The sequence below is a fragment of the Symphalangus syndactylus genome, chromosome 3, assembly GCF_028878055.3.
Source record: "Symphalangus syndactylus isolate Jambi chromosome 3, NHGRI_mSymSyn1-v2.1_pri, whole genome shotgun sequence".
NCBI lineage: Eukaryota > Metazoa > Chordata > Mammalia > Primates > Hylobatidae > Symphalangus > Symphalangus syndactylus.
This window is the reverse complement of record NC_072425.2, coordinates 93,280,126-93,296,000: the sequence shown is the minus strand read 5'-3', so window position 1 is coordinate 93,296,000 and position 15,875 is coordinate 93,280,126. Positions and strand designations below refer to the sequence as shown.

General features: G+C 39.0%; 1 protein-coding gene across 2 annotated transcripts in view; it reads left to right on the top strand.

Annotated features, from left to right (window-relative positions):
* The window catches only part of LRRC72 (leucine rich repeat containing 72), a 56,367-nt gene that overhangs the window by 2,043 nt on the left and 38,449 nt on the right, over positions 1–15,875 (top strand). For both annotated transcript variants that reach the window (XM_055272534.1, XM_055272535.1), the window contains exons 2-3: positions 3,611–3,684; positions 8,976–9,045. In XM_055272534.1, the coding sequence (XP_055128509.1) occupies positions 3,611–3,684; positions 8,976–9,045 (144 nt within the window). The remainder of the gene's footprint in view (positions 1–3,610; positions 3,685–8,975; positions 9,046–15,875) is intronic.

The window sequence follows — 15,875 nt, the reverse complement described above, 5'->3', positions numbered from 1 at the left end:
AGGAGGAAAAATGTTTGTGAAATAATTTGATATTGGATATTGTGTAAAAGCACTGACATTGTTATCCTGGGAAAAATCAGAACTAATTAGACTTTCATACCTGAATTTTACCACACAGTTACTTAGAATATATATTTCATATATATGTACATATACATGTGTTTATGTATCATATAAAATTAAATGATGTTAAGTTCTTGAGTTCTCAAGGCCTGAAGAAGTTTTCTCTGGACACTGATTAAGTACACACTTCTGAGTCTAAATTTCAAAGTTGGCATAAATAATATGACCCCAACCCACCTTTCTTAATTTATTTCTCACAATTGCCTTCCACGTGACTTTTACTTCAGCCAAAGGCTGTACAGCCCCACATACCTTATACATTCTTCTGCTGCTTCTGTTTTGTGCACTTACTCTCCTCTTCCACCAACATCCCATTTCTAATTTCGCCTCACCTCTTAAGGCCCAGCCTGGCTGTCAGTTGTGCCCTGAAATCTTCCAGCATGTCCGGGCTAACAGTACAGGCATACTTCATTTCTACCGTGCTTCACTGTATTGTGCTTTGCAGATACTGTTTTTTGGGTCTTTTGTAATGTTACTATCGTAATTGCTTAAGGGACCACGAACTGTGCCCCTATAAGATGGCAAACTTAATTGAATTCCTTTAGATGAGGGCATATGGTACTAGTGAAGCTGTATGTTAACTGGGAACTGGAATTGTTCCACCATGGATTCACTGAAATGTGAATTGGCACATTTTCATGTTTCTGGGCATTTTGATATTAATATTTTGTACAAGATTCATGCAAAATTATTGATTGGAAAGAAACATGCTATGATAAAAACTTGTGTAAATAATTATGATAGTGATTTACATATTATAGTGATACATTCAATTTCCCTTTCACCTCCTATTTTTTGAAATTTGATTTAAATTTTAAAATATTCATTCTATGGCTACAATTTTCAAAATATGCATTACTTTCTGATTATCAAATTAATATGTGCTTATTGTAAAATACTAAAACATCACTAAAAATATATATTGCCTAGAAAGTGAAAGTCCCTCATGATCTCAAGTGTTGACTTTTGCTAGTAATTTGAAGTGTGTTCATTTTGTATTCATATAAATATGACTTTTAACAGAAATATTGTTACACTTACTGCCAATTACTTTTTATTTATAAATATATTTTAGATATCTTTAGATGTCTAGATATCTGTCTGTATTGTTAGAGTTCTCTGGAGAAACAAAACAATAGGATATATAGCGATATATAGAAAGAGACTATTATTATGAGGAATTGGCTCACTTGATTATGGAGGCTGAGAAGTCCCACAATCTGCTGTCTGCAATCTGGAGCCCAGAAGAGAGCCAGTAATTTAGTTTAGTCCAAGCCCAGAGCCCTGAGAACTAGGAATGCTGATGCCTGAAGGCAGAAGATGGATGTCCTAACTCCAGAAGAAAGCATGAATTCACATTCCTCTGTTTTTCTGTTCTATTGGGGCCCTCAGTGGATTGGATAATATCCACCCCTGTTGGCGAGGGTGATCTTGTTTACTCAGTCCACTAATAGTAATGCTAATCTCTTCCAAAAACATCCTCAGAAACACACCCATAAATAATGTTTTACCAGCTATCTGGGCATCCCCTAGTCCAGTCAAATTTATATATAAAATTAATCATCAGACCACCTGTCTATATTTTGAAACTACTTCACAGTATTCCATTGTGATGTCACATGTCAATTTAACCTGCATTCCAATTAATGGGGACTATTTCACACCACAGAAAATGTATGCTGAAATAAGCAGTGAAAATCACATTTGTCTGGGTATATGCATGCACCTGTGTGTTTCCGAGTCCTAGAGGTAGAATGGCTGGATCAATTTAAAAGCACATTTATAATTTTAATAGAAGGCTGCCAAGTTTTAATTCTTCTTTGGCTGGGCTATAACCACCCCAAACACTATGCAAAGATGTGACTGACTGTACGTAGTAGAGGCTGATAGTTGACATCTTTAAGTTAAAATACCCAGATGAGGGCTGGGCTCGGTGGTTCACGCCTGTAATCCTAGCACTTTGGGAGGCCGGGGCAGGCAGATTGCCTGAACTCAGGAGTTCGAGACCAGCCTGGCCAACATGGTGAAACCCCATCTCTACAAAAAATTAGCCGGGCGTGGCAGCGTGCACCTGTAGTCCCAGCTACTTGGGAGGCTGAGGCAGGAGAATTGCTTGAACCTGGGAGGCAGAGGTTGCGGTGAGCCGAAATCACGCCACTGCACTCCAGCCTGGGCAGCAAAGCAAGACTCTCTCAAAAAACAAAACAAAACAAAACAAAAACCCAGATGAGAATGTCTAAGCCTGATCCAATGAGTTTTTCCAAGCCCAGGTTCGACTTGTGTAACTGGATAACAAAGCACCCTGATGGCAATGCCTAAACCTGAGCCTATGAATGCTCCAAGCCCCTAGATTCAGCTTGCTTAACAAGGTGTCAAGGGAAGTTTGGGACTATACATTTGCAGCTGCTCTCCATCACTAGGATACCTATCTTCCTCATTTCTTTAAATATGTTCATTGCACTAAATATAACTCCTGTTAAAGTCCTCTACCAAATAGAAAAACCACTGTCAAAATTTCATATATCACCCAGAAAGATTTATAAGTCATTATAACCTCACCATTCATAACAAATCCCAGCTAAAATTCGGTGATTGTTTTGACTCTGATAATTACAATGTTTGTCAGATTCCAGGATTGCAATGATCATACTTTTCACTTTTGTCATGTCTTGTTAGCTCTACTTTTTCATGGCAAATTACAGACAGACTTTACTTTTTTCATATTATTTTAGGTCATGTGGCCTATTAACGTTATTTTATAATTTAGCAAAGGACTTTAAGAAAAAAAAGTAAAGCATTTAAATAGCTGTTGCTAAAGTTTTATTTTTAAAACAGAGCTATGGGTATAAAAGTTGCTTCTCCACCAAAAATTCTCACAGCATGTGTACGTTAGCAGTTCGTGAAAAACGAAGTCACTGTTGCTTGCCAAGCAAGGGAAAATGTATTTATTCATTTGTTCAGAGAAAAATGACATGTATTCATTCATTTCACATTTTTTGAGAACTTACTGGGTGCCAAGCATAATGTGATAGGCACAAAAAAGAATGTCCTATAATAACATACATTTTATCCTACTGTCTCCACCTCCAACCCTGATACTGGGCGAATTCTCTATAGGAAACCTATCAAATACTAATTCTTCATGTTCAAAGAAACATTTAAGAATAGTTCTTTAAAGACCAAATTACCTTGCCTCATAGAGAATAAAAAAACTTGCTTTTGGTGTATATGTACACACACGTAATTTTTTCTCTCCGATTAAAAATTATTTAAACATCTGTGCCCAGGATTAAGGATAATGAAATTCAACCACAAAAATGAGTAAATAATATATAATTGTGGTGTTGGAATTTATCAGTTTAGAATGGTTACCTCCATATTCACCTTTGTTTTGATCTTCATGTAGACATTATTGTTATTGACTGCAAATGCCTCAGCATTTTTGTTCATTGGAATGTAGTTTGACAGATTAATTATATGTTATCAGGCAGTTGAAGATCAGCTAAAGATACGTGGCCACAAGAGGGATGCTGATGTTTTTGAGCTGTTCCTTTCTAAAAAGTAAGTGTACTTAACATAAAAAATGAAAGAGTATCATGTTATCATGATCATGTTAAAATGCTTCATAGATTCAAATGTTATTTTCCATTTTTCCCCCTCAAGGACTGGGTAGGACTCCAATTATTTTACCACTTCCTGGAATCCACAGTTTTCTATTGGAGAGACAAGATACTGAAATTGATTAAAAAAAAAAATTATGGAGACAGGCTGTTTGAATCCCAGCTCTGTCTCTTCCAGCTGGGTGATCTTGGGTATGTCATATAACCTCCCTATTAGGATTGTCAGATTTAACAAATAAGTATATAGGACATCCAGTTGAATTTGAATTTCATAGAAACAATGAATATAATTTTAGTTAGTATAAGTGTATTCCATACAGTAGCTGGAAAATTCATTGTTTCCCTGAAATTCAAATGTAGCCCGATATCCTGTATTTTATCTGGCAACGCTATTCCCTGGGCGTAATTATACTACCTCATTCTCAGGGTTGTTGTGAAGCTTAGGTGAGTTAGTAAAAGTTAGTCAAAGTTACTGGTACACAGCAAGCACTCAATGAGCATTAGTACGGTTAATATTATTACTATTATTAGGAATCATTATACCACATACTATGATAATGACCTCCATTATACTACAACCTCTACCAATCCCCATACCAATTTTACTGGTAAGTAGAAAAATCCCTCTCTTACATCAGCAGACCACTTTGATTCCACTCAAACTCCCCAAGGTGGCAGACAACAAATTGGGTTTTTCTATAGAGTAGAATGAGATAGAACCTAGGTATGAGAGGAAGAGGGAGTTATAAATAAGATTAGACTCTGATACCACAGTTCTCACTGGCCAGTAAGTGACACTGAAGTTTGCATTTTAAGCACAATGACCCTATTCCTACATTTTGTCCCCCTTACTTTGTGCTTTTTAATTCCTCTGAATTCTGTGTATTATTTTTAAATAGGTTTGACATATTTTTGCTCATATGTAATCTTTGGAACTCAGCTTCTTCTAAAGAAAATGCCTTAGTTTATCAACAAATTTAATCACTTTTATTTCTAGTGATTTGGGGAAATCCTTTATTTTAAATATATTTTATTATAAATAAATATTTATGTTCATCAGTACAGAGAAAAGTGTTTACCTTTGTAATGGCTCTGAATATCTTGGTAGTAAAGGAATAAATTGATGACCAGTTTGAAATGTTTAAAAACATATTTTTTAGTATGGAACAGGTATGGTAGAGCATTCTGACACACTTAACATCATGCTTTGGGCCTCTCGATAGGTCAGTTAGTTTTAAAATAACAATAAATATTTCATGTGGTCAAAAGATTGCATCTTTCATGATTTTGAAAATTGTGTACTATTGATCACTACAGTAAGCAGATAATAAGGGTAGCTTTAAAATACTAGAAATTTGAGACATTCATCACCTGACAGTAGGTAATTAATCGACTCCTTGTGAGAAGGATAACACCTTTTACATTTTAAGGACACTAAGTTACCATTTCATTCAGCTGTGGACAAAAACTATTTCCCAGTCCAGATGCCAATACACTGGTATACTGAGTTATTTACCAAGTTTCTGTTGACTCTGGGAAATGGAAAGCATCTTATTGATGTGTTCTTGAGTGATCATGGAGAACATACATTGTAACAAGATGTTGACAATTATTGTCAGCATGAGTCATAGCCATCATTAGTAGAATTACCTCTCATTATCCTTTGACTGGCCTCACCTTATAATGTAACAGCCCATTATTGATTTAGGACAGGTTTATGTGCAGAATAAACCCTTCTGACATGAAAGAGTTAAAGTACCCTTGAAAAGTGAATTTATGTGATATTAGATGTGGGCTCGTAAAATTTTTTTTTAATTAAATTTTAAAAAAGAAAAATGAAAAAGGAATGTATTACATTACCTAATCAATGAAAATTCAACATTGATATTACTGATACAAAAAAATTAGTGACAGTAACTTGACACAGTTAATACTTTAAAGTTTTAGTGTATTAAAAACAACTTTCACGCCACTGCACTCCAGCCTGGGCGACAGAGCGAGACTCAGTCTCAAAAAATAAAATAAAATAGGCCGGGCGCGGTGGCTCACGCTTGTAATCCCAGCACTTTGGGAGGCCGAGGCGGGCGGATCACGAGGTCAGGAGATCGAGACCACGGTGAAACCCCGTCTCTACTAAAAATACAAAAAAAATTAGCCGGGCGTGGTGGCGGGCGCCTGTAGTCCCAGCTACTCGGAGAGGCTGAGGCAGGAGAATGGCGTGAACCCGGGAGGCGGAGCTTGCAGTGAGCCGAGATTGCACCACTGCACTCCAGCCTGGGCGACAGAGCGAGACTCCGTCTCAAAAAAAATAAATAAATAAAATAAAATAACTTTTATGGGAAATCCTCTGAGTGGGGCATGAGATACTCTGATGTAGCCATGTAATAATTTCTTTATTATTTATCATAGGAACAGATGAAGTTAACGTACTCTCACTATCACCCCATGCAATAGTTAGGGTGCCCCAAGGTCCAGCTACTCTTTCCCTGAAATAAGCTACATATCTACAGTGAGAGAGGAGAATGTATTATTATTTGTGGAAATTTCCTAACTAAAAGTTGCTTTGAGGCCAGACACAGTGGCTTATGCCTGTAATCCCAACACTTTGAGAGGCTGAGACAGGTGGATCACCTGAGCCCAGGAGTTTGAGACCAGCCTGGGTAACATGTGAAACCCTGTCTCTACAAAAAATTAGCTAGCTGTGGTTGCATGCCCCTGTGGCCCCAGCTACTCAGGAGGCTGAGGTGGGAGGATCGCATGAACCTAGGAGGTGGAGGTTGCAGTGAGCTGAGATGGAGCCACTGTACTCCAGCCTGGTCAACAGAGCCAAACCCTTTCTAAAAAAGAATAAAAAAGAAAGTTGTTTTGGAAGAGTCTGAAATACTTTGTTGTGCCAGGAAGTGCTCAAAAATTAATGGTACATATCAAAGAGACACACAATTCTGCTTGAAATGTCTTTTGTAAGGGAGAATTTGATAATTGTTTTAAGTGATAAAGGATTAAGTAAAAAAACTCTTGAAAATTCAGGGAAGATGGGGAGGAGAATGAATGAGATAGAAGAGGAGGGAACAGATGTTCATTACAGAAGAATAGCAGCTAATAAATGTTAAAAGAATAAGAACATTAGGAAAATCATTTTATAATCCCAAATCTATTGGCTCAGGTAAGGATCATCAATTGAAGCTAAACCTATTGAGTAAAGAGTTGTCAGGGAGCAAGATATACACATGATCTCAGATATTCGCCTCGTGTATGACTTTCCAATTATAAAATTTGTACTTTTACAGTGGCAAGAACTGGCAGATACCCTCTTAACCAAATGACTGAATTTAGCTTCATCAAGAGTGGGGCAGACTGACATCATTTGGATCCTTATGTGATTCAGTAATTACCAGCCATGTAATTGAGAAGTAGACATGATCTTCCTTGCATTTGATCATTAGGAAACAATCCAAAAAATCAATAATGTGGGACATTCTACCAGACAATTATCCTGGACTTTCCTGGAATTTTGCTCTTGTCACCCAGGCTGGAGTGCCCACAGCACGATCTCGGCTCACTGCAACCTCTGTCTCCTGGGTTCAAGTGATTCTCCTGCCTCAGTCTCCCAAGTAGCTGGGATTACAGGCATGTGCCACCACACCCAGCTAATTTTTGTATTTTTAGTAGACATGGGGTTTCACCATGTTGGCCAGGCTGGTCTCAAACACCTGACCTTAGGTGATCCATCCACCTCAGCCTCCCAAAATGCTGGGATTACAGGCATGAGCCACCACACCCAGCCCGAAAAAACTAATGGTAAGGGAGAAAAAGGAAAGAAGATGATTACCTTTAAAAAGACTCAAAGGTTATACTACCCCAAAATGCAATGCATGAATGTTAATGGGATACAGGATTTAAACAAACCAAAAAAAATACAGGAACAACAGGGAAAAATTTGAACATGAATGCCATATTAGATTACATTACTGAATTCAATTTCATCTTCTTGGGTGTGAGGATGGTATCGTGGTTGCGCAGGACAATGCCCTGATATAGGAGATACACATGCTGAACTCCTTAAGCTGAGACACCTGCAATAAGCCTGCAACTTTATTTTCAAATGATTTACCAAGAAAATATCAACCAATAAATATATAAATTAGATAGATAGTATGAGCATGTGACAATATGTTCAAAATTACGATGGTTATACAAGTAGTCATTGTGCTATTCCTTCTTTTCTCAGGTTTGATATTTTTCAATATAAAAGTTGGCAAAAAAAGGTTTATTTTGTTTAGAAATGTTTGCATGCTTTCAAAAAATGTATGTTTTTATAAAAATTAGAAAAATATTAGTCCTTCAGCATCCCAAGGTTTAAAATAATTGTGATAAAATTTTACCATAAAAGAATTAATATCTGTAATAATAATAAATATTGATATTTTTATGCTTTGAAAAGTACCTGGCACACAATATGTGATCTATAAGCATTTGATAAATAAATAGACATGTACATGTATACATACTTGGGTTCCAAGTATGCCCTGAGAAATAAGAGATCCAACTACCCCAGGCCACATCAATCAAATGACCAACTATCCTCACACAGGGCCCTCTCCCAAACCCACATCTGCCCCTTTGATGAGTGAGCTGCCTTAGCAACAAGAACCAAGACCACTTGGATAGATGGAATCTCACACAGTTCAAGAGAAGTGGGTAATATTTTAATCCTATAATTAATAAATAAAGGGAGAATAAAGCACTTCACACAGTGTCTGTCTCTTGGTGTCCTGCAATTTCCATCTGAGTCCAGTCTGGCCAAATACTTCAAGGTTATTGCCCCACATTAATAACCCCACAGACAATATTGAAGCAGGACCCAGCTACGTTTCCCACATTTACTTGAAAGTCCAGTATCAGCTTCACTTTTTTCCTTTGTCCTCTCCCCAGTAAAACTTGTTTTGAATTAAGGTTCCAATAAATTCAGCCATAATGAGGTGTAAATTTTTGCTAATGTGATAAAGTGCTCCCTTTCAAGTATTAGCTTTAACTAGCTGACAAAATCTTAATCCAAGTGAATGAAGTTATAATGATGGAATTTCTGAAATAAGCAGGTGAGTGTGCCAATAATTTTGAAAGGACAAAAAGAGGCCTTTCTAGTTACTACAAAGCCATGCTAACTACATGCCCAGACTTACCTATATGTGAACTAATTGTTGCTAATGTTCACATTTTTTTTTTTCTTTCCAGGGAACTGACAGAGGTCATTGATCTTTCTAGGTTTAAAAAATTAAAATACTTATGGCTTCATCATAACAAGGTAGTGTTGTATTTTATCTTTCAATTACTAAAATTAAACTACTATCTTAATTTTATATTCCTAATAGAGCTAATCTTTAAAAGTATTAAAATTTTTCTTAAAATTTAAATTCAGCTAAGAAACCAATATAAAACATATATATCTGGTACATATATATATATATATATATATATATATTTGGTATACATACACATATATACACACGAGATACATTGAATAAGGGCAATCTGTGAGGTGCTATCAAATTGCAGTTTTACTTTTGTCTCCCATGTCCTATCAAAGCCACTTAGTGGAAGCTACTCCTACTTAGACTCCTGAAAGAAAACCTGGGCAGCCCCATAACCTTTTTCATCTCTCTTAGGTAATACAAAATCTTACAGCCCATTGAGTCATAGTCATAGTCCCAGTTCATAAATGAGAATATAATAGTCAACTGTCAATCTTCAATCACAAATGAGATACGCCCCCATCTATATCCAGCTATGGCTGACTGCAGATGGCCACCTGCCTTCTTTATTAACTAGAAAGCCATGGTTGGCTGTTTTCCTTCCTTCTTATCTCCACTTCAGCCTTCTCCAGGTTTGGTATGGAATGTGGTGGCGTAGTGGTAGAAAAAAGGCAAGGGAGAAGCAAAGTTCTTTGCTTTGTACCCTGTAGTACTAACAGATGTTCAAAGTTGATCCTTCCCTTTATGGCTTATTCAGAAGTTCCTCTGCTAGGCCTCTCCAACACTGAATCCTCTTCACTGGCCACTCCTGGCTCACCTCACCTTTATCCCAGGGTTATTTACAACTGACGGTCTTTTGGCCTTAGCAAGTCACCCTCATGTGCAGAATCCCTTATACAGTGTCCCAGGTCAATATACCCAGTCCTCAGACTCACATATCTTTGTCCTGCAATCAGAGGCCAAGAGGGTTGGTACCTCCCAGTTGCTACCAGATATGGTTTGGCTCTGTGTCTTCACCCAAATCTCATCTCAAATTGTAATCTCCACATGTTGAAGGAGGGACATGATGGGAGGTGATTGGATCATGGGGATGGTTCCCTCCATGCTGTTCTCATGATAGTGAGTGAGTTCTCACAATATCTGATGGTTATTAAAGTCGCACTTCCTCCATTGCTCTCTTTCTTACCTGCCACCATGTAAGATGTGCCTTGCTTCCCCTTCACCTTCTGTCATGATTGTTAAGTTTCCTGAGGCCTCCCCAGCCACGTGGAATGGTGAGTCAATTAAACCTGTCTTCTTTATAAATTTCCCAGTCTCGGATAGTTCTTTATAGCAGTGTGAAAATGGATGAATACAGAGAGTTGGCACTGGAAGAGTGGGGTACTGCTATAAAGATAACCTGAATATGTGGAAGTAACTTTGGAACTGAGTAACAGGCAGAGGTTGGTGGAACAGTTTGGAGGGCTCAGAAGAAGATAGGAAGACATAGGAAAGCTTGGAACTTCCTAGAGACTTGTTGAATGGTTTTGACCACAATACTGACAGTGATATGGACAATGAGGTCCAGGCTGAGGTGATCTCAGATGGAGATGAGGAACTTATTGGAAACTGGCGTAAAGGTCACTCATACTATGCTTTAGCAAAGAGACTGGTGGCATTGTGCCCCTGCCCTAGAGACCTGTGGAACTTTGAACTTGAGAAAATTATTTAGGGTATCTGGCGGAAGACATTTCTAGCAGCAAAGTGTTCAAGACATAACCTGGCTGATTCTGAAAGCATTCAGTCATATGCATTCACAAAGAGATTATCTGAAACTGAAACTTTTATTTAAAAGGGAAGCAGAACATAAAAGCTTAGAAAATTTGCAGCCTGACCATTAGGTAAAAAAGAAAAACTCATTTTCTGGGGAGAAATTCAACCCAGGCGCAGAAATTTGTGTAAGTAAGGAGGAGCCAAATGTTAATAGCCAAGACAATGGGGAAAATGTCTCTGGGGCATGTAAGAGATCTTCAGGGCATCAAAGGCCCAGGGCCCTGCTGCTCTGTGCAGCCTCAGGGCTTGATGCCCTGCTTCTCCAGCTCCAGCTGCTAAAAGGGGCCAAGGTACAGATTGAGCTGTTGCTTCAGAGGGTGCAAGCATCAAGCCTTGGCAGCTTCCACACGGTGTTGGGCCTGCAGGTGCACAGAAGACAAGAGTTGAGCTTTGGAAACCTCCACCTAGATTTCAGAGGATATATGGAAATGCCTGAATGTCTACGCAGAAGTCTGCTGCAGGGGTGGAGCCCTTATGGAGAACCTCCACTAGGGCAATGCAGAGGGGAAATGTGAGGTTGGCGCCCCCACACAGAGTCCCCACTGGGGCACTGCCTAGTGGAGTTGTGAGAAGAGGGCCATCATCCTCCAGACCCCAGAATGGTAGCTTCACCGACAGCTTGTACCATGTGCCTGGAAAAGCCACAGGCCCTCAATGCCAGCTCATGAAAGCATCTTTGGGGGTTGTACCCTGAAAAACCACAGGGGCAGAGCTGCCCAAGGCCATAGGAGCCCACCCTTTGCATCAGCATGCCTTGGATATGAGACATGGAGTCAAAAGAGATATTGGAGTTTTAAGATTTAATGACTGACAGCCCCACCTGGTTTCAGAATTGCATGAGGCCTGTGACCCTTTGTTTTAGCCAACTTCTCTCATTTGGAATGAGAACATTTACCCAATGTCTGTACATTGTATCTTGGAAATAACTGAATTGCTCTTCATTTTACATGTTCATAGGTGGAAGGGACTAGCCTTGTCTCAAGTGAGACTTTGGACTTGGACTTTTGGGTTAATGCTGGAATGAGTTAAGACTCTGGGGAACTGTTGGGAAGGCATGACTATGTTTTGAAATGTGAGAAAGACATGAGATTTGGGAGGGGACAGAGGCAAAATGATATGGTTTGGCTCTGTGTCTCCACCTGAGTCTCATCTCAAATTGTAATCCCCACGTGTCAGGGGAGGGACTGGGTGGGAGGTGATTGGATCATGGGGGCAGTTTCCCTCATGCTCTTCTCATGATAGTGAATGAATTGTCATGACATCTGATGGTTTTAAAAGTGGCACTTCCTCTTTCATGCTCTTTCTTGCCTGCCACCATGTAAGAGGTGCCTTGCTTCCCCTTCGCCTTACACCATGACTGTAAGTTTCCTGAGGCCTTCCCAGCCATGTAGAACTGTGAGTCAATTAAACCTCTTTTCTTTATAAATGACCCAGTCTTGGGTAGTTCTTTATAGCAGTGTGAAAATGGACTAATACACTATCCAAGCTGATTTAACTTCCTCAGGAAGTGTCAGGCACCAGGCCACCATGCCCCCAAATGAGGGAACATGTCTCAAGATCACCAAGTGTGGCTGTTGAAGTTTCTCTTAAGGGCTAGGGTTAAGGAGGCAGTGTTCTCCTACCCCTCCCTCATAGTGAGGGCCTGAGTGTTGGACTCAAAGCTTCTTCCAAGCAAAAGAGCAAGACTGAACTAAAATTCAAACCCAGACAATCATTACAGTAAGTTAGTGACTAGGTTGTTTGCAACTTTCAAAAATTCATCTTCCGACAGCTTGTATTTGTTCATTATACAGTATATTGATAACCCAATCTTAGCATTTTGAATATAGACTTTCAAACACTAGCTGACAAAAGAAATAATTTGAGTTTTCAGTAGTCATCTGCCTGTCAAGTAGTAAGTCCAGATCTCAGCACTGAATCTGTAAACAGCCATGTTTATAACAATATTTCAATAGTTTATTTCATTCTTAGTCTTTTTAAACACCAACTAAGTGGAAAATGGAAAATGAAAGTGCTTTGATATTAACTATAAGCATAAATCTCATAAGCTTGAAATAATTTCTAGGAGAACAAACACAAATACCTTCAAGGCCCAGGCAGCTAACAGCTGGAATGGAAAGTGCACACGCCACTTTAGAGCATACAAATTCAAAATGCTTTTAAAAAAAACATACCGCTGGCCGGGCGCGGTGGCTCATGCCTGTAATCCTAGCACTTTGGGAGGCCGAGGCGTGTGGATCACAAGGTCAGGAGTTCAAGACCAGCCTGGCCAACATGGTGAAACCCTGTCTCTACTAAACATACAAAAATTAGCTGGGCGTGGTGGCGGGCGCCTGTAATCCCAGCTACTCGCGAGGCTGAGGAAGAAAATTGCTTGAACTCGGGAGGCGGAGGTTGCAGTGAGCCGAGATTGTGCCACTGCATTCCAGCCTGGGTGACAGAGTGAGACTCCATCTCAAACACACACACACACACACACACACACACACACAAACACACACACACACACAAACACACACACACTGCCAAAACTTGTCCTCGGTCACATTGTGCGACTTCTGTTAGAAAAAGATGAAAATCATCAGGCATGGCAAAAGTGACTAATCTTTGTCTTTAGTGTGTGTTCCTGTGGTGTTCAGTGGTGTCCAGTTTGGAGGGAAAGAACATGTACAAATGTCTAGAAGGGAGAGGTATAATTAGGGATTTTATAATTTTTTTGGAATATTTCTGGGAATGGATATCATCTGACTTCCAACTACTCATTGAATATGCACACAATGGACTTGCAGATGCATCTGCGCTTAGAAAGGGATTGCATGCACCATCAACTGTTTTACTTTCTTTTGTTTTTGAAGGGGTGGGGCAGGAAAGGAACACAACAAAAGGCTGAATTTTTTTCTCGTGCTTGATTATTTATATGCAACAAAATATATTACTTCTGTGAACCCCAAATATCTGAGACAGGTCTCAATCAATTTAGAAAGTTTATTTTGCCAAGGTTAAGGACACGTGCCTGTGACAAAGCTTCAGGAGGTCCTGACAACATTGGCCCAAGGTGGTCCAGGCACAGCTTGGTTTTATGCATTTTAGGGACAGGAGACTTCAATCAATTTTCCACCTGTGACCTGAAGGAGGCTTCCAGATTATGGGTAGATAAAAGACAAATGGCTGCATTCTTGAGTTCCTGATAAGCCTTTCCAAAGGAAGCAATCAGATATGCATCTATCTCAGTGAGCAGAGGAAGCACTTTGAGTTCTGTGTGTCCTTTGTCCCCAAAGAATTTCCTTGTGGACAAATTGTGAGAGAGGTGTGTAGCTTTTTTATCTTAGTAGCTATCTTTTTTAGGAATAGAATGGGAGGGAGGTTTGTCCTAAGTAGTTCCTAGTTTGATTTTTCCCTTTGGCTTAGTGCTGTTGGGATCCTGAGATTTATTTTCCTCTCACATTTCTAAAATCACTATCACTTAATTTGTTCTTTATGAAAGAGACTGGTTTAGTCCATGTATTACTGAAAGGATTTCATACCCAAAACAGCTTCTGAGTGGTCATGGGATAAGTAAATAAGCTAATGTGAGTTTTCTTATTGATCAGTAATTGACTGGGTGCTAAGCTGCCTAAGTATTCATACTCCATCAAAAATTAAAGTCTTATTCAGATGCCAAACTCTAACAGGCATTTTAACTATTATAATATTTCATCAAAGTTCATATATAAAATTTTGAGTTTTCTTTAAAATCTAGATTATACTAGATTGACCACTAAGAGGAAACTATGCCACTGTAGAAATGATATAGAGATTTGTGAAAAACATTAACCCTGAGATATGAATAGATTTAGAGTTATAACACATTGTTAAGAATGATCTGAATTCCTGACCAGCATTATTCTTACATTAGTGAATATTTTAGCTACCCTCTATTTAGGAATAAATAAGGCAAAAGGAATAAAATAAAGGGAATGCATTTTTTATTCACTTATTCAATCCACAATATTTATTGAAGTATATGAGGTCATTATTTGTTGTCCATTCGTGTCTATTCTTTCCTTCTTCCTGTCCAACAGAATTTGGGTTTGAGTTTTGGTACACACTCCTCCTCCATTCTACTCAATAGGTGGCCCCACTTAGGTCCATGTGTGGATCCTGAACTGTCTAAGCCAACCAGAATAATCCCACTCTTCTGGCAAGTGATTAGTCAATGAACAGGCATCTAACCCTGGCAAGTGATTAGTCAATGAACAGGCATCTAACCCAACTGTAATAGAGACATAAGGGCACATTTGCTGGGAGGTTCCTGGGAGAGGCTCTCTTATTCTTAAAAGGGAGTACTAGAAGAGTACTTTTGCTTCTGGATGTTTTCTTACCTGGATATGAAGGCAGTAACTAACTATCCTACGAACTTGATGAAGCCAACACTTAGAGAAAGGCAGCACCCAGAGATTCACGGGGACGCCAAGACTAAGGCTATCACAACTTCTGCACTTAGTGATATGAGAGACAATTAATGATATTTCTTTATTTGCCAATTTGAGTTGGGCTTAAAAGTTGCTTGGAGCCAAAAGCATCCTATTTGGATATGGCTTATTCTGTACTTGCATTAGGCTGCTACAGAATACAACAATAAATGTGATTACCCCTGCTCTAGTGATAAAATTAGGAAGGGTAAAGGGAGTGGCTCTGCTCCTAGCAAGTACATTGTATTTGATAGCTGCCTGGAATGAGACAGCACAGCTGTCTTTGAAGGCAATGAATGTAATTTGGTAAATTTGAAGCCTAGTATGCTGGAAGTGTGCATATTTCTTCAAATCATTATCTAGTGGGTGATAAAACTTGAGCTTCTGGTCCAAACGTGAACTAGCTGATGAAAAAGCACAAATTTATTTCTAAGGACCTCCAACGTCCTAACTTTCCTAGGTTTGCTTTGGCAACTCTAGTTCTTTCATTATGCTCTGTGAGGGCTTGTTTAGCTTCATATTGCATAGATATTCATTAGTGCTGCGTCTCCTCCTTTTTGAGATCATGTTTTCCTAACATCCGCTGACATAATTAGTGGGAAGCAGCTGCTCTTAGGTCT